Below are 18,954 nucleotides of genomic sequence, written 5' to 3' on the forward strand. Positions count from 1 at the left end.
TCCTCAGTAAAAGCAAGGGGATATGTTTACAACAGATTGGATACTGTTGCTGTAGGAGAGAGTGATACTAACTGGTTCATAGGAATATCAGACACATGACCTTGGCCTCTTTAGCATGCTCCTCTAATCAGCTGAATTAATTTTAGTGGAATCCCTAGAGAAATGCTCTGGTTCTTTATGTAGAATGTAGAAATTATAAATCTGCGGTATAGATCCTGATTGGATCAGGATTTGTAGATTAAAACCAACAGATAAGGGGCAGGGAATGTACCTCAGAGCTCATGCTTAGCGTGTGCAGGGACCTTGATGCAGTCTCCTACACTAGAAAGCAAACAAACCCACAGAGGACTGCATATGCATTATGGCATTATTATTGGGCCTTTATGGCTGTGATAAGTTTTAAAATTTCAAATATTATTAAATTAGATTCCAGAATATGTTATCTGAATTTTTGTCATTTCAGCATGTAACTTCTCTAGCCAATTTTAATTAAAAAAGATCTGCATATGCTCCCCTGTCTTGCAAACACAAGGTCCCAAGTTTGATCCCTGGTATCAAAAAAAAAAAAAAAAAAAGATCTGCGTAGAATCATTACCATTTGTCTATAAGTTTAGAATCAAAGGATTAGAATAATAAATTAGTAAGTATTGAGTACCAATTTAGTGCTTAATACTGTTAGAAATACATAAAAACTTTGAGTTTGACCTTGATGTTAAACAGCTTACATTTCATTGATGATAGAGAACACACCGATGCGAAATAATTTCTAGATGTTTCTTTTCAACCTTATCTGTAAATTGGAGGGCAAGTAGAAAAATGGATAGGCTTTGGAATTTAAACAGATCTGGGTTAGAATCCTGGCTTTAAAAAAATGAGCTACATAAATCTTGGTCATGTTGACATCTGTGGAACTATTTTTCTTTGTTTGCAAAGTAGATATAGTAATACATACAACTTACTGTTTTTTTATTTTTCAGAAATAAATGACAACCCATATAAAACCCCTGGCATATAATAAATGCCCTTAATGTGTATTTAAATGAAAGAATAAATAGGACTTTAATTACAACAATCCACTTAGTCCAAACTATTGTCTGTAGATTTTATAATGGTAACTGCTCAGTTTTCCCAGGTATAATAAGGTAGTGGTGGTGAACCTATGGCATGTGTGCTGCATCTGGCTGTTTGTTATCATTGAAAGCTCTAAAAGGTTTGCCATCACTGGAAAAAGGTAACTGGCTGTTTTTGAGAGTGTTAAGATCTTTTAGAAGTATAGTGCTTGTCACAGTTAGCCTATGGAGTCATCTGACAGTGATATACAGAGGAGTGGTTTTATATGAGAACTGGTTTGTTAGGAGTCAGCAAGGAGTGAAATAAGAAAGCAAATATCCCAAGAGATGAGCTAATCATATTCTGCACCCCCCTACCCTATGGAATGTGAGTTTTTGTTGTTTGTCAGCACAGCACAGAATGTATCCTTTGGTGTTTTCCATGGCAGGAACCATTTTGTAGATGCCTATACGTTCACTAGAGGGGTATTTTGATTTTATTAATTGTTCTGTACTATTTACATTCTGTTTGGGACAGATGACTGTTTCTTATGACTATACTAATTATTTTCCTTTCATTTTTTTTTTCCTGGAAAGTTGGTGCTCTGGAGCTGAGTCTCTGCTTTGGAAACTGAAAATATAGTTTTCTTGTGTGTGTCTTATTTTTATCCAGCCCTTTTCCTTCTACAAGGCTCTGGCCTGCTTGGAGCCTTTCCTACTTGGTCACAATTGATGCTTTGTCTTTCAGAGTCATATAGGACATAGCTACTGGGTTGATTCAGTGTTCAGCAATCAAATATGGCTCTCAGAAAGAATTATTTCCCTAGAACTAGAAGTGGGCAGCTGAGCTAGAAAATGAAGCTTTAGGGAGAGTGAGTAGCAATTTCAAAATTAGAGTTTGGATTAAGAAAGAAAAAAGAGCCGGGTGTGGTGGTGTAGGCCAGTAATCCTAGCACTCCGGAGGCTGAGGCAGGAGGATTGCCATGAGTTCAAGAGCCCAGCCTGGACTACATAGTGAGTTCAAGACCAGCTTAAAATACAGAGTGAGACCCTTTCTCAAAAAAAAAAAAAAAAGAAAAGGCAGGGGGGAAAGAAGAAGAAAAGAAAAAGGGCCAGCTCCAAAACTGAGTACTAGTTACAGGTTATCTTGAGGTGAGTATTGCTAGATTTTACCAGAAGTAGAAACATTTATAGAACTGGTTATGGCTCAAGAAATCATGCATACTGTATGGAATATCTATGATTATAAAAAGGTAGTTTTCTGTAGGTTCATACACTTTCTGTGGGGATTTAAAATTTCTGATTATATTCATAAGAATTAATAATGATGTGAGTTTATTCTTGTATATATTCAATCCCTTGGTTCAGGGATCTAACCTAAACTACTTTACATTAATTTTGTCAGCAATTCTTGTAACATCTTTGTGTGGGTGCTAACTTTTAAATGCAGTATGTGAGAACTTACCAATTTATATAGTAGGTCAGTCTCTGGGATGGAAAAATTGGACTCAGAGTTTGTGGTTCCTGGCTATGTGATTTGGCTAGAGAAGTGTGTGGTTTTCCTGTCTCACTTTCCTCCCTATTTTTTATTTTCATGATGGAGGAAATCGTATCAGGCAGATAGCAATGAAATTTGGTCTTCTGTGAGGGTAGACTGTTCTTTCTATAAGCATGGCATTTCTGCTTCTTGGCTTGGAGAAGGAAGCAGCCGAAGACTGATGTTTGGCACATGAAGTGTCCCAACAATTTTGTGCATACTTTTCCTTCTGTGTCTTCCCTCCCTCCTTTCCTACCCCCCTCCTCTTGGGAGGAGGTGAGTGTGAGAATTTTCTCTGTGCCAGACTTATATGTGGAGGCAGGCATTTTGACTGTCTTTAAAGGCTCAATATACATCACCACTTGGTTTTGGGTTGGTGGGGGGGGCGGGGCAGAAGGTGAAGTAACGACTTTGCAGTGGGGTTGAGGGAAGGTGGAATGTTGAAAGGAGGAAATTTCTCCCTGTTTTCCTAGTCAGAGGACTTTCAGTACTAAGTAGCTAAATTTAGCTCAGGTTCCTGTTGAAAGCATCAGTTTTGGGGGGCGGGTGCTGGGGGGAGAACGGAAAACCTTTTTGTGTATCCTGCTCCATGAAGCCAATAGGGAAGCAGGAGGAGGTGAGGTTGCCATGGAGATGGTAGCAGTGTGCAAGGGGAGAGCAGCAGGGTTTAGAATTCCAGGAAGGAAGAGAGAGTGATGTCATCAGATTCCATGGACCAGCCCAGGAACCCCTGTGAGGTTGGTGGGGAGTTGAGTGTGTATGGGGGGTGATGGAGTGGGAGTTTGTTCAGGGGAACTGTGGCTTCACTAAGGTGTGGGGAGTCCAGTTCAAGCACAGAGGTTGGTTGTGTGAAATTGTACTAATCTGCATTTTGTTTGATTTTAAAAAAAAATCTGTAAATCATTCTGAATTTGCAGAATATTTTCTTTGTTGAAAAAGGACATATTTAACAAAGGAGCTCATTATATGTAAAAATGTATTTTTTAATAGTCGTAGCCCTGTAGTATTTGTGTATGCCTTTATCCCTTGTATGTGAGGGTATTTGTGCACATATTTTGGATATATATAATTGTCTTTGTATGATGCATTTTATGATATAGCTAAATGCTTCATTAATGACTGATCATGGTATTTAGTTTTATATGGATGGATGTATATAAATAAACCATGTTTTTTTAAAAAAAAAAGCTAAAAAGCAAGAGCAGTTGCTTTTGGAGCAGAAAGGAAACCTGCATGCTTCAAGATAGTTGTTCTGAACATATGCATATTTTTATTGATAGTGAAGGGGCAATGTGCTTTTTGAGTATGACTAATAGGCTGATTTTTAAAAATCAAGTAGAACCTGTGCTTCCAAATGAATATTGCCCTTCAAAATAGTCACCTTGGGTCTGGTGATAAAACCATTGCGTAAAACATAAAGAACTCTTGTTTGGAATCAGCTTCAGAGATGAGTGATAAGGAAAACATTTTCAGTGCCAAACACTAAATTTTTTATTTAAAAAAAGTCTGCCTTCGTCAGACACTGTATCTTTGAATTGGCTTTTCATGATGTTGTAATGGTGTCAAAAAATCAAATCCATGCTCCAATGATGAGCTTTTATCACGTTAAAGATATTTAAAGTCATAGATTTAGGTTCTGAAGGTACTTTCATTTTCAGATCAAGAGCCATTAGATTATGTAGCAGTGATGTTTGGAGTAATGGTACCATCTGAGGAATAAGAGTGTACACAGCCTTCACAGGGCGACATTTTCTGAGTTGACCCATTTGGATTTATTTGTTCAAGTGTGCCTGTTAAAACCAGTGTCATTATTGTTGGATAATGTGGGAAATGATTTTAGACAATGTGTTTCAGAGCACAGACTCTGGAATCAGATTGTTGCAAGTATGAGCCCTTGTATTGGTACTCACTAACTGACCTTGGGTAAGTAAGAAGTCTCTTTGTACATTGGTTTCTTCATATGTAAAATGGTAATGATAGCGCTATAATTACCAACCCTAGAGTGTGGTTTGAGGAGTTAACATGTAAAGTGGTTTAACTTGTGAGATATATAGATATATGTGTGTATATATATATATATATGTATGTGTATATATATGTATGTGTATATATATGTATGTATGTATGTGTGTGTGTATATATATATATATATATATATATATATATATATATAAATATTTGGACCGGGAATTGAACTTGGGACCTTGTGCTTGTGAAGCAGGTGGCGGAACCACTGAGCTAAATCCCTGGCCCTATGTTTTTAATCAGTGCCTGCTAATTATTGTCATTAATAACTGTAACTTTCTTGAAATTAACAATATTATGTTGTAGAAGCTGCTTTAGTCTAGCAGTTGGAATTCTGTATTAGAGTCAGTCTTCACCTGTTCCAGACATCATGGAATCCAGGAGGGAGAGGCCCAGAAATCTATAGTTTTTAAATTATTACAAGGAGATAGATGATCGGTTAGGAATTGGGAACCCCTCAGTCTAATCTCTTTAAGAGAATAGCCTAAGCACCAGGTGCTTCATCGTTTCCTGGAAGATGCAAAAATTTCAGGTGTACCCACAGAATCAGAATCTGCACTTTAGCAAGTTACCCAGTGACCTATCTTTACATTAAGGTTTAAGAAGCACTACTTTCCTATCATTGGTAATAGTTGGGTGATGACTACAGGTTACAGATGAATTCTTTCTCAGTTATTTCCATTGCTGGAAGAGAAGCAGTCTGGGTAACCTTCACTAACCTTCACTTACTTACCTTCATTACTGCTTGATGGATAAAAGCTTGCCTAGACTAAGCTACTGACTGCCATATAATGGAAAGAACAAAGTTATAATTGTTACTCTAATTCTGCCATTTACTAGCTGTTTGGCCTTGGTTCAGTTAACCTCTGTGAGTTCCTCTCCTCACTTGATAGTGGAAAGATACCCAGATCATGATATCATGTGTATAAATTATCTAGCACCTTTCAGGGGCTGCATAAGTTGCAGCCTTTCCTTTTCACCCCTTCTTCAGCCTTTTGTTGATAAATTAGTTGAGAAGTTCTGTTTCCTCAGAAAGGGCCTCACTTGAGTCTCAATACTATTCCATCTCTGTAGGTCCCTTGCCTCTTGCCCTTCTTTCAGCTATCTCAAGAATTAATTGTACTCAAAGAAAAACATACTGATAGTTTTCTCTCCCTTTTTCCGACAAAATGCCTTTCATTAAATGGAGGCTATTAACCAAAGAGAGCTAGAAGAGGAAGAACTGCAGAAGTTGAATAGTTGAGCTAATGGAAGAACTAAGTGATCTGATGATGAATAAAGGCAGCTCGCTATGAATTCCTGATAGTTGACCATATGTTTAAAAAAATGAAGTTAAAAAAAACTTTGTCTGAAGAAATAAAGTCATAAAACTTTCAGGTGTTTTTGTTTGAAGTCTTTTAGATTGGTTCCCTGCAAGAACTAACATGATAATTATCATGAGATCATTGTGTCGACAAGTGATAAGTATTTTCTTTCTTACCAGGGAATCAGTGTAATGAGAAGTTCCTGGACTTGCTCTGGGGACACCAGAAGTAAATGGTAAAGAGTTCAGTTTGGGAATTGGCAACTGTAGCCAGTAAGGTAGTGAAAACTACGGCAGTAGGAAGTAGAAAGGTACATTTTTTTTTTTTACCAGTCATACAAATCTTAGGGGATGGAGAGGAAAGGCAGCAATATGAACTCAAAGCATCTTTAAAATATATATATTTATGTATAAATATTTATATATAGTTATATAAAATTTATAATTTATATATAATAAATATTTTATATAATTATATATTTATATATTTTAAACATATAAGTTTTTCTCTATAGGGCAACTGCACTTTAGGTGCTTTGTATATATTATGTCTCATTTTAACATTCTTGCATAGTGTTGGCATAATAACATATTTTATATATTTTACAGAACAGAAAATTGAGGTTCAGAAAGGTTAAGTAACTTGACCTAAGTAACTCCACTAAGAAGCAAACAGAACTGGCTTGACATCATATTGAATAGCAGTATGAATGAAAAGACTGTTATAAAAGCTAAATTGAAATATCTAGCATGTATCAATTAAAAGAAAATTTATTATTTTGCATTGACTTTTGGGGCAGAATTGTTAGAGTATGATATTCAACATGTTAACTTCCTCAAAGGGAGTTTTTGAGCATTGAAGAATTCTTTTAAATTCTGAGGCTAATTAAAAGGTAGCTTTTAAAAAAAATTTTTAGCCAAAACTTGTGGAGGCTTCAGTGAAACACCAATGCAAATTGAATATCACAACAAAAACTAATTTGTTGTTTGTCAATTGGCATATTTAATCATAATAAGTATTCAAATAATCATTTTATTCAGATCTAGATAATTATCTGTGATTATCTGAAGTGATTATCTAAATTCCAGTTGAAAGCACCCCAAATTTGCAATTAGAAGACTTGGGTTCCAGTCCCACCCCCCCCCTTGCTTTAAAAAAATTTTTTTTTTGGTACTGGGGATCGAACTCAGGACCTTGTGCTTGTGAGGCAAGTGCAGTGCCACTGAGCTAAATCCTTGGCCCTCCAGTCCCCTTTTGTTATTTATTGCCTGTGAGACCTTGGACATAACACTTAACCTCAGTGAACCTGAACCTGAGTTTCCCTTTTCAACCAAAAGGGAATATAATTGTCCCTCTGTATATGCAGGGATTGGTTCCAGGATTCCTTGAGGTACCAAAATCTGCTCAAGTACCTTAGATAAAATGGTATCGTATTTGTGTATAGCCTGTGCACATCATCCTGTATATTTTGAAACAGTGCCCCTCAATCTTTTTGGCCTCAGATACTGGAAAATAGTTTTTCCACAGACAGGGGAGAGGGATTTAGTTTCTTTTTTTAAAAAAAATTAGTATGTTTGGGCCAGGGATTTAGCTCAGTGGTTCTGATGCCTGCCTCGCAGGTGCAAGGTCCCAAGTTTGATCCCTGGTACCAAAAAAAAAAAAAATTAGTATGTTTGTGATACATAATAATTACATTCTCCAGTGCTAGCACTACCAGCTCAGCTCTACTTATCATCAGGTGTTAGATTCTTATAAAGAGCATGCAACTGAGTCCCTCACAAATGCAGTTCTGACAATCTAATGCTACTTCAGATCTGACAGGTTAGGCAGTAATGGGAGCAATGGGGGAATGGCTGTAAATAACAGATGAAGCTTCACTGTGCACCTGCTGCTTGCCCTCACATCTTGCTATGTGGCCCGGTTTCTAATAGGCCATGAGCTAGTACCTGTCAGTAGCCAGAGGTTGGGAGTCTTGCTTTAATTCATCTTTAAGTTAATTTTTGATACTTAATGCAATGTAAATGGTATTTAAGTAGTTGTTACGCTTTATTGTTTAGAGAATCCTGAGAAGAAAAGTCTGTATGTTGTGTACATTACAGACATGTGTTCTTCTTCTCCCACTCATTTTCCATCTGTGGTCAGTTGAATCTGCATGCAGATGCTGAATCCATGGATATGGATACATTATTGTAACCCCCTAAAATCAGGGCTACCCCATTAAGGATCAGGTACTGTGTAAGTCACTTTGCATGTATTAACTCTGTCCTTGTGACAGTGCTATGAGGCAGATGGTGCTCTCATTTAAAAGCTGAAGAATTTGAGGCTGAGAGAGGAATAAACTTCCCACAGTCAAGGAACTAATAAGTTGCCAGAGGCATATCTCAAGTCAGTGTGATTCTTAACAACTGAACGTAACTGGGACATGGGCCTATTATGCGGTAGGTACTATTACCTCCAATTTTTGAAGGTAAAGTCAAAATAATACAAGTTCATTGTGCAAAAATTATTGAAAATACAGCTATAGGACCCCCTTGCCACCAAATTTCACTCCAACCCAAACTCACAATCAAGGTATATGATCTCTGTAAATATTTTGAAATTCTTGCAGACTAAAAAAGTATGAATATGTGTTGTATATGCCTGAATATAATGAAACCCTGTATATAAGACCTTATGTGGTTTTTCCATTGAGAGTGGGCCAGTCTAAGTATATAAACTTTAAGCAGTTGATGAAATAAGTAGGCAAATATCTACCTAAAATATTTATTAATTTGTTCATACACATTCAAAATTACATATAAAATTACATAATTTAGAAGCATTTTATCTTTTTTCTTTTGGAAATAAATGCGTACATATTCTACTGCATCTGTAGACGCATCTATAGATGCATTCCTTAAAGCTACTTTGAATCTTCAGTTTTCCAGGGTAGATATAGAACATTTTAAAATTTATATCTGTTGCAGTCACTGATAATTTTATTTGAAGCTGCAAATACCCATTCAAATAACATTTCTTTGGTTTATTTCATTTGTATCTCATTGTGTACTTCATTGTTTTCCAAAAGTTTTTGAGATGAAATTTATATAACATAAAATTAGCCATTTTAAATGAACAATTTGGTAGTATGTAGTACATTGACATTCACAGTGTTATACAACCATCATCTCCACATAGTCCAAAAATTTTTCATCACTTTAGAAGGATGCCAAATCCATTAATTATTTATCCTCTATATCCCCTTCTGTCCAGGCCCTAACCACCTACCAATTTGCTTCCTGTTTGTATGAATTTACCTATTCCGGATATTCATATAAATGAAGTCATACAATATGTATCCTTTTGAGTCTGACCTCTTTCACTTAGTGTGGCATACTCGTACACGCTGCAGCATGAACAAACCTTGAAAAAAACACCCTTTTTTAAAAACTGAATAATATTCTTTTGCATGTATGAACCATAATTTGTTCATCTCTTCAGCTCTTTGTGGACATTTGGATTGCTTTCATTTTTGACAATTGTGAATAGTGCTGCTGCTAACATGAGTATACAAGTATTTGATTGAGTACCTTTTCTTTTGTTTTTAAAAGATTTTATTTGAAAAAATGGCCATATTTGCAGTTGTAGAAAATGCTCATGAAAATACTTAAAGAATACAAAAATATGGAGTTGGGGTGTAGCTCAGAGGTAGAGTGCTTGTCTGCCATGCGAGGCCCTGAGTCTTCTGTTCTTTTGACTGTGTACTTAGAAATAAAATTGTTGGATCATATGGTGGCTCTTTATTTAACTTTTTGAGGAACTGACAGACTGTTTTCCATAGCAGCTGCTCCATTTTACATTCCCACCAGCAATGTACAAGGATTTGTCAATTTATTTTTGAGGAACACAATTAAGATGGAGAAAGTAAAGAGAAAATATGTGTGGTCTTTGAGTTTATTAGAGCTCTGTATCTCAGATTTTGCCTGATGGACTTATTAAATATTTATTTAGTATCAGTTCACTAAGAATGAAATTTTAGCTCCGAGAAATGTATCTAATCTATTTTAAATGGTGAACAGACTAAGAAGTGAAGATCAGAGAAGTGAAAGAAGGGAAATTTAAATAGACTGGACAGTTCCTTGAGGGCAAGGGACCTAGTTATCTGTGTTTGCTCAGCATTTAACAAAGTGCTTGGTATGTCGTAGGTTGTTTGGGGGTTCCCAAGACTGTCACAGGTCAAGTGATTTCACTAGAACATATAGAACTCAGCATTAAATTTACAGCTATGCTTTATAATAACTAAAAGATACAATAAGCATAATTGGCTAAGGAAAAAGGTGCAAGGACACAGTCCAGTTGAAGCCAGGCTCAAGCTTCCAGGAGTCCATTCCCAGAGGAGCCAGACAAGGCATACTCGTTTCTTCCATTAGTAATTTGTGACAATGTTGTCCTCTAGGGAAGCTCCTTAGAGACTTGAATGCTGAGATCACTGTGGGATGGGGTGGAGGGGCTGTTCACATGGGCACCCTACCCCTAGCACATGCCAAATTAAAAACTCTTCAGAGACAAGCACATGTTAACTAAAAAGAGCCACTAGTACCGATTGTGAACATAGAGCCCTCCCCCAAACTAAGTCTGAGGCACCAAGCAACCAGCTGTTCACACTGCTCTTTCTGAGCGTAGCAGTCAGGCCTGCTGTGTTTTTTTGTACACATAGACATTCACTTTCTTAAAAAATGTATTGCTAGGTTTGGTGAAGAAAAATAAATGCGGCAATAGTAGAGAACCAGAAGGGACTTCAGTGTCAGATAGATTTGTATAGTTTTTCTGAGCTCTTATTTCCTTACTATAGAATGATATACCATGGTGTTTTAGTTGGAATTAAAAGTGATAATATATATAAAACACCAGACATAATGTCTGTCTTGCATATAGTAAGTGGCTATTTACATTTCATGTCAGCTCATGAGTATCAGTCTGGGTCCATTTAGGAGAGAGATTACATAGGAATTTGGACAGGGAATTTAATACAAAGAATTATTTAACATAAGAGCAGACCAGTATAATGAGGCATTGGTTTATAGGAGGTAAAAAGAACTCTTAAAGAACAGCATGTAATATAATAGCAGGAATAATGTACTAATATGATTGATACATAAAATATGATTAGTATAATTTATGTGTGATAGCAATCACTCGTGAGATAAAATACCCTAAGAACTGTCTCCTTCAGTGTCTCTTCTCTGCCCGCCAGACCAAGAACTGAAACCTGGAGCTTGTTGGAGAGGCCAAGGCTGGTACTTGGATGATAGAGAGCAAAGTGCCATTGATCCTGTATCTGCACTATTTGAGGGATGTCTGCCTTTTAAAAATTTTGGTGGTACTGAGTACCACCAAAGGTACATGGCCTTGCCCATGCTAGACAAGTGCTCTACCACTGAGTTATATCCCCAGTCCTCTTTAGTTTTTGTTTTATTTTGAGACAGGATCTTGCTAATTTGTACAGGCTGACCTCAAACTTGGTGATCCTCCTGCCTCAGCCTCCAGAGTAGCTGAAATTACAGGTGTGTGCTGTCATACCCGGCTGATACCTGCATTACTGAAGTTGCCAGAAATATACCCTCTAGAATACTGAGGAAAGCTGTTTTTAGGGAGTTGTCTCACCAGAGGCGCTGTGCTATGTAAGAGCCCAAGGAGAGCTACTAGGGGAAGCTGCTGGCTGTTGGCTAATTTTACACTGCAAGACCTAAGAGTGGAGGAAACTGGTGCTAATCCTGAGGAGCTGCTAAGTAAGCACCCTGGGACCTGGCAACAAAACCTTTTCTTCCTTCAAGGGGTCTCCTGTGCCCTCTACTGACAAAGCCTGACATGCATTCTACAAAAGGAGAAATATTTAAAGGGCCCAGGTCCATTTTCATAGAGCTGGCAAAAAGGGTAATTTGGACCTTGAAAATCAATTAATGAATACCTAGTAGATGAATAGAATAGATATTTAATTCCAGATCCCCAGAAACCAGGAAGAAAGTGGTTAATGGATGAAGATCTAAGGAGCCTCAAAATCAATTAAGACATGCAAATAAATATGTATCATATACAAAAATTAGCTCAGGGTAGATCAAAGACTTAAACATAAGAATTAGAACCATAAAATTCTTGGAAACAGAAATAAGTCTTCATGATCTTGGGTTTGGCATTGGATTCTTGGGCATGATACCAAAAGCCTAAGGCAATGACAAAAATAGATAAATTGGACTTTATCAAAATTAAAATTTTTTGTGGATCAGAGGACACTATCAGTAGGAGTAGATGATGACCCATTTATGGAATATTTGGAAATCATATCTGATAAGTGATATCCAAAATATATAAACTCAACAGCATATGTAACTTGACAACTAAAACCAAGCAACTCATTTTAAAACTGGGCAAATTAATTGGCTGGTAATTTCTGCAAAGAAGATAAATAATGACCAATAAGCACATTAAAAGGTGGTCAGCATCACTAATCATAAGAGAAAGACAGATCAAACCCATAATGAAATGACATTTCACACTTGTTATGGTAACTCTTAGTAAAGAAAAAACAAAATACAAGTGTTTGGTGAAGCTGTGGAGTAATTGGAACCCTTTGGATTGCTGCTGGGAATGTAAAATGGTACAAATGATTCTCTAGAAGAGACAGAAAATGTGAAATTGCAAGAAAGTATACATACTAAATGTTTTTGTCAAATTGCTTTCCAAAACAGTGGTCCCAGTATACTTCTATTTCTGTTAATAGATATGAAGGTACCTGTGTATTCATCTTATCATTCTGTGATATTTTCATTTTGATTTTTGCTGATCTCATGAGTGGGAAAAGGCATCTCAGATCTAAAAGAATGTTGATAGGCAGATCTAAAACAATGTTGTGTGAGCACAAACAGACAAAGAACAACTGGAAAGAATTTTAAGTATCCATTATCAGGAAAATAATAATAGAAGTAAATTTTGACATTTTGTAGGTTTCAGAATACTAACTAGCAGTCAGAATTAGTGGAATATAGTGGTATGCATTAGTGAAGATGTGTCTCACACATTATTAAGCAAAAAAAGAACGTTCAGAATCATATAAAATTAATGCATTTTAAAGAGAGAAGTATATACATGGTAGAATGAAACAGGAAAGCAGCCCATTTTCATTAAGTATAGACACTCTCAGAGTGGCAGGAATTTTCCGAGGGCTCAGAGAGTTACCAGTAGCCCTAAGAGGTAGGGATTATGAAGAGTAATGCTTTGCTAAGACAGGTGGAAGAAGAGATTTGTTTTCTCTGACACATCTCTGTGCAGATTGTTACATCCATCTTTGCTGCTAAAGTTTTTGGCAATTCTGGCTTGTAGGGATGTGATTTTTTTCTTAAATTTTTCTGCATTGTTGAACTCTAGGACGTCAAGAAATATAATTGATATATGGGATGTTCTCTGGAAATGATAAGTCTTTGTTAATAAGATTTTGGAGTTTGTAATTACTTTCATAACCATATAATCCCTTTCTCAAACAGTTTTAATATTTACTGTAAGAAGGTAATATGGACTGGTCATTTTGAGGAGAACTTGGCGAAATGGAAAGGACAGGGCTTTGGGCTCCAGCAGACCCAGGTTGGCCGTTTACCTTTTCCATTTAACGTTGCTTACTTTCTCTGACTTAGTTTCTCTAATGGTAGGAAATATATTCTTACTTACCTCTCTGTTATCTCCTGTCTGCTTCTTTCTCTCTGTCTCTCATTCATCCTGGAACCATACTGCTTAGCTGCTCCTGTCTGTTGATTATCATCATCTTTATTATCATTGTTAGGGAATGAAGTTGACGTAAGGTTATTATCCAGAACAAACAAGTGCTTGTGGATTTCAGTGACCTTGTTCTTTTGTTATAATCTAAATGGTATATATTCCCCCTGTAAAAATCAGTGTGAAGTCAGGCGTGGTTGTGCATGCCCAGGAGTCTGGGATGCTGAGGCAGGAGGATCCCAAGTTCGAGCCGAGCCTGGGTAACTGAGTGTGACTGTGAGACACTGTCTCAGAATTAAAAAATAGAAAAAGGGCTGGGGGTGTAATTTAGTGTGAATGCTCTGGATTCAATCAATTGTAGAACTGTAAGAAAAAGCCAACATTGTTTTAGCTAGTATTATTTTAAAACAATAGATTTAATACTGTAATTTACAGACCATAAATCTCACCTTTTAGAAGTATTTTTGCTGTTTTTTTCGTTTTTAGTATAATCATCTATCACCAGTATCTAGTTCTAGAATATCTTCATCACCCTAAAATAAACCCCAGTCCCAGTCATTGTACATTTCTACCCCCTAACACATGGAACCACTAATTTGTTTTTTGTCAGTATGGACATTGCCTAGTCTGGACATTTCCTATAAATAGAATCATATAATTTGTGGTCTTTTTGTGTCTGGTCTTTTTTTACTTAGCATGATGGTTTTAAGATTCAGTTATGTTGTATCAGTATTCTATTCCTTGTTATTGCTGAATAATATTTAGTTATGGATTACTATACTTTGTTTATCCATTCATCTACTTGGGTTGTTTCTACTCTTTGGCTATTATGAAATAATGCAGGTATGCACATTTTTGTACAGGATTTTGTATGGATATATGTATTTGTTTTTCTTGATTATATACCTTGGTGTAGAATTTCTGGGTCTTATAGTAACTCAGCGTTTAACATTTTGATGGTCTATCCAGTGGTTTCTAAAGTGTTGTTTCATTTCACATTCCTACTAGCAATGTATAAGAATTCCAGTTTCTCTACTTCCTCACCAATATTTGCCATTGCCCGATTTTTGCATTATAACTATCCTAGTGTGTGTGTGTAATCTTTTTTTGGGGGGGGTACCAGGGAAGAAACTCAGAACCTTGGCCTTGCAAGGCAGGCGCAGTGGTATTGAGCTAAAACCTGGGCCCCTGTGTTATCTTAATATGGATTTGATTTGCATAATGGTTGATGGTGTTTAGCATCTTTTTGTGTGCTGTGCTTACTGGTCATTTGCATATCTTTTGAACTGCCTGTTCAAATCCTTTTCTCTGTGTATCTGTCTGCCACTGCACCCCTCATTGAGCTCAAGGCCTTGCACATGCTAGTAATGTACTCTACCACTGAGCTACATCCCCAGCCCATTTCTTTCCATTTTAAGTTGAATTAATTTTCTTTTTGCTGTTGACTGGTAAGAGTTCTTTATATAGTCTAGATAAACATCTCTTATCAAACATCTGATTTGCAAACCTAATTTATCTCTTTTCCTTTGTCACTTAATGCTTCTGGGTGACATTTAATAAACTATTTCCTATCCAAAGGTCATGATGATTTGCTCTACTGTTTTCTTTTAAGAGTATTACAGTTTAAGGTATGATCTATTTTGAGTTAATTTTATATATGGAATGAGGTAGAGTTGTAGATTCATATTTTTACATGTGGCTTTCCAATTGTTTTAGTACTACTTGCTGAAAAGTTTACTCTTTCCTCACTAGTTTTCTTGGCACCTATTTCAAACATTAGTTCATCAAACTGTAAAGGTTTATTTCTAGACTCTCAATTGTTTTCCGTTGACCCATATGTCTATCCTTGTTTCACACTATGTTGATTATATAGTTTTGCAGTAAACTTTGAAATTAGCAAGTATGTGTCCTTTAGCTTTTTTCTTCTTTCTCAGGATTGTTGAGCAACTGTAATTCTTCAAAGGCAGTTATCTTCACTGGTGTGCTTTCTTTGGAGAAACTCATTTATAAATAATATAAAGTGCCCAAAATAGAGAATTAGGAATAGAAAAGGAGAACTTAGATTCCCTACAATTGAATCAGCGGCTGAATTCCTAAATAATTTCTGTTTATTTTACTGTTTATGTACATATTCTTTTGGGTGTGCACCATATATTAGACACTGTCCTAGATTTCAGGGAAACTATGATGAATAAAGCACAGAGGCTCTGCCATGAGCCTACGTTAACTCCTAACTCTCATGTTTTCTTGGTTTTTTTAATTACTTAAATTCTTTTATTGGCACATTTTAGGTATACAACGTATTTACATTTCTCATTGGGAACTTGTACCTTTACATGCTGCATCTTGGTTCTTATTTTTTCCCCATTTCTAGTCTCATGTTTTTGAAGGGAGCATGGGCTTTTGACTGTCAAAAGTGAAGATAATCACCATTAGGTGAAAGGTGTAGTCTCTTGACATATTTGAAAGTTCTATCAATGCAAATTCCTCTTAAATTGTTATTCTGCTAGTAGGAATAAAAATACAAATGGATGAAAGAAGAGAGTGAGTATCTTTATTCTTTTTTTTTGGTACTGGGGATTGAACTCCAGACCTTGAGTTTGCGAGGCAGGTGCCAGAACCACTGAACTAAATCCCTGGCCCTGAGAGTGAATATATTTAAAGGAGGTGTATTGAACACTTACGAAATTATAGAAGTACCATGTGTTCTCATTTACTCCTTTGCGCACATACATCTTGCATTTAAGTTTCCTTGAAGGAAAGGGACTTATTTCATTCGTATTTCTTACTCTTTCAGTTATTTAACAATACTTGGGAAGTTTTAGTATTCTCTATACTTTGGCTGAATGATTGGATATGTTAAGCCATAAATGAGTGTTCATATTGTGTATCCTTATACTAAACCAGGATTGGCATAGCTTTCATTGAGTAGCATTCTTGTCCTGATCTTGGTTTAGTAGTTAATGTGAAGTTGAGACAGTACATATGACACACCTTTAAAATATTAAGAATTAATTAATTAGAATCATAAATAACATTGAAAGTAAGCTGCACAAATAACCAAAATAAATTTGACATTTATACATGTTATGATATAGGTAGATATCCCTATATCTACCTGTATTATGATGATATATAAATATATACCATCATAATATAGGTTGGAAAAGAAAGTCTTGAACAGAGGTAGAATTTCATCCAGATTTTTAAAAACTGAGGAAAAACAAGGTGATATAGGGAGAGCTAAAATTTTCCCAGGTCAAGAGGCAGTTTTCAGCAGGGTGATACTTGTTCCCTTTCTGATCAAGGGAAACAGGGAAATATGTGGGAGTGTTTGGTTGTCTTGTGTGTAGGAGGGCTCCTGGCTTTTAGTGAGTAGCAGCTAGGGCTACTAAAGTCCCACAGTGTGAAGTTAGGAATCTCACTAGCACCCTGGTTGAGATGTACTGTTCTGGGAAGCAAACAAATTTAGTTACACAAAGAGGAAGGTAGTATTTGTGAAGTGTTCCTAAGCAAATACTTTTTTTTTTTTTTGGTTTGTCTTTATGCCATTGTAAAAACCCAATCAGGAGATACATGTAGGTAGTTTCTATTTGATCAGTTTGGGTGATTTTGATTAGTTTTAACATTTTCTTTTCTCTTACAGTTTGATTTTTTTCTTTTCTTTCTTATAGAACGAGCCTCTGACCCCAGGTTATCATGGATTCCCGGGGCGGGATAGCCAGGTTGGTATTTGATGTTTATAATTCAGATGGTATGTGTGTTTTATCAAAGGATGCTGTGTTACTATTTGCTGAAATTACTTACTTTGGAACGTAACACATCTTGTTTCAGCAGTGAATAGGGATATAAAGGTATATTCTAAAAATATCACAACTATGTTGTTAAAGTTACGGATATTATAGGGGGAAACAATCACTTAAGTACAGTAAGTAATGATGGATAGTGATTTTTCTTCTCCAGTCTGTATGGTAATTTTTAAACCTGGTCTTCTTAGTACCTCAGGATTTTAAATGCTAGACCTGTCTTTTGATTTTCTGCCTCTTAGCCTGTGCCTGCACAGATTTTTTGAGTCTCTGCAGTAATTTGCAGCAAGAAAGTTCCATTCTCTTCCCAGGGAGATTTTTTCAGCCTTATGGTTTTAATCAGGAAAGGCTTGCTTGAGAGAGTGAAATTTCTGCTGCCTTTCTTTGTTAGGTGGGGTATGATTGGAAAAAGCCAGGGCCTATTGTGGATCAGAGCAGAACTGTTTCCTACGAGACAACTTAGTGTGGTTTAGGCAAGTGTGTAAAATGCCTCTTTTGTCTTTCTGGTGTTTGAAGGCTTGAGCATATGAGTCTAAAACAGAGTTAGAATCAGAGACCAAGTAAAGCTGCCACTTAGAGAAATGGTATGGTTTAAGTCATGAATGAAATTTATCTCCTTGCTGTCTGGGGATATTGACATTGTTTGGGAGATTTGAAAGGATAGCTCCTGGAAATATCTTTGAATGCTCATCCATGATTTTTTATGGCATTGTGAAGAAAGAAAAGCCACCATTGGTTAGGCTTGTTCAAGGAGTATGAGTCAGCATAGTGTAAATGAAAAGGGTGACATGGCTGTCCTTTCCAGAAACTAATTGAATCTCATCAGAGCTCCTGAAGCTCGTCTTAAAAATAGGATAATCAATAATCACCTATTTGGAGGCCTTCCAGATTTGAGAATATTTACCCAGTTCTTGCATTATTGGTGTTAGGTTGGCATCAGACTGGCTCCAAGTAGGGTATGGAGATAAAATGTTTATCTGTCTTAGTTTTCGTCTCCCAGTAGGATTATTACTGTTGGAATTGAAGATGGAAGCTTTTAGTGAAAGATACAGTCATTACCCCAAATCAGAAGAGAACATTACAAGTTTTGTTTTTTTGTTCTTGTTTTGTTTTGAGTCTGTCATAAGAGAGAGCTCCTGTAAGTTGTGAAATTCATGCCCTTTGATATATTCTGGCCATATATCAGAAAAAATACTGATGCCTAGAGATCCTGTCTCCAGATATTCTGTTGAGTAGGTCTAAGATTGGGCTTAGCTATTCAAATATTTAGAAACTCCTGAGGTGATTCTGCTGCGCAGCAAAAGCTGAGAATGCAGTCCCAGGAACCACTTTTTAAAAAGAGTGATATTTTCTGTTTCATCTGGAGTTTTTTTTTACCTGGGATGTGTAATTTAAAGGAATCATGGTCAGTTTCTTAATCTGGTGTTACATACTAATGCAGATATTTTATTGTTTATAAAATGTTGCTCATTTTGGGAATAGGAAGGTGA

The 18,954-nt window shown here is 36.3% G+C and overlaps 1 protein-coding gene across 42 annotated transcripts in view; it reads left to right on the forward strand.

Moving 5' to 3' along the window:
* The window catches only part of Rbfox2 (RNA binding fox-1 homolog 2), a 262,069-nt gene that overhangs the window by 58,610 nt on the left and 184,505 nt on the right, over window positions 1-18,954 (forward strand). For 26 of the 42 annotated variants that reach the window (XR_015452317.1, XR_002395334.2, XM_021259063.2 and 23 more), the window contains exon 2: window positions 17,333-17,383. The exons of 8 other annotated variants lie outside the window; for them this stretch is intronic. Coding sequence is in view for 30 of the 34 variants with exons in the window: in XM_021259063.2 (XP_021114722.1) it covers window positions 17,333-17,383 (51 nt within the window). In the remaining 4 variants the exon portion in view is untranslated. 8 more of the 42 variants (XM_087213965.1, XM_087213971.1, XM_004845719.4 and 5 more) reach the window with 6 other exon arrangements.

This window comes from Heterocephalus glaber, unplaced genomic scaffold, assembly GCF_053883595.1.
Source record: "Heterocephalus glaber isolate CG9 unplaced genomic scaffold, H.glaber_assembly_v1.0 deba00001444, whole genome shotgun sequence".
Taxonomy (NCBI): domain Eukaryota; kingdom Metazoa; phylum Chordata; class Mammalia; order Rodentia; family Bathyergidae; genus Heterocephalus; species Heterocephalus glaber.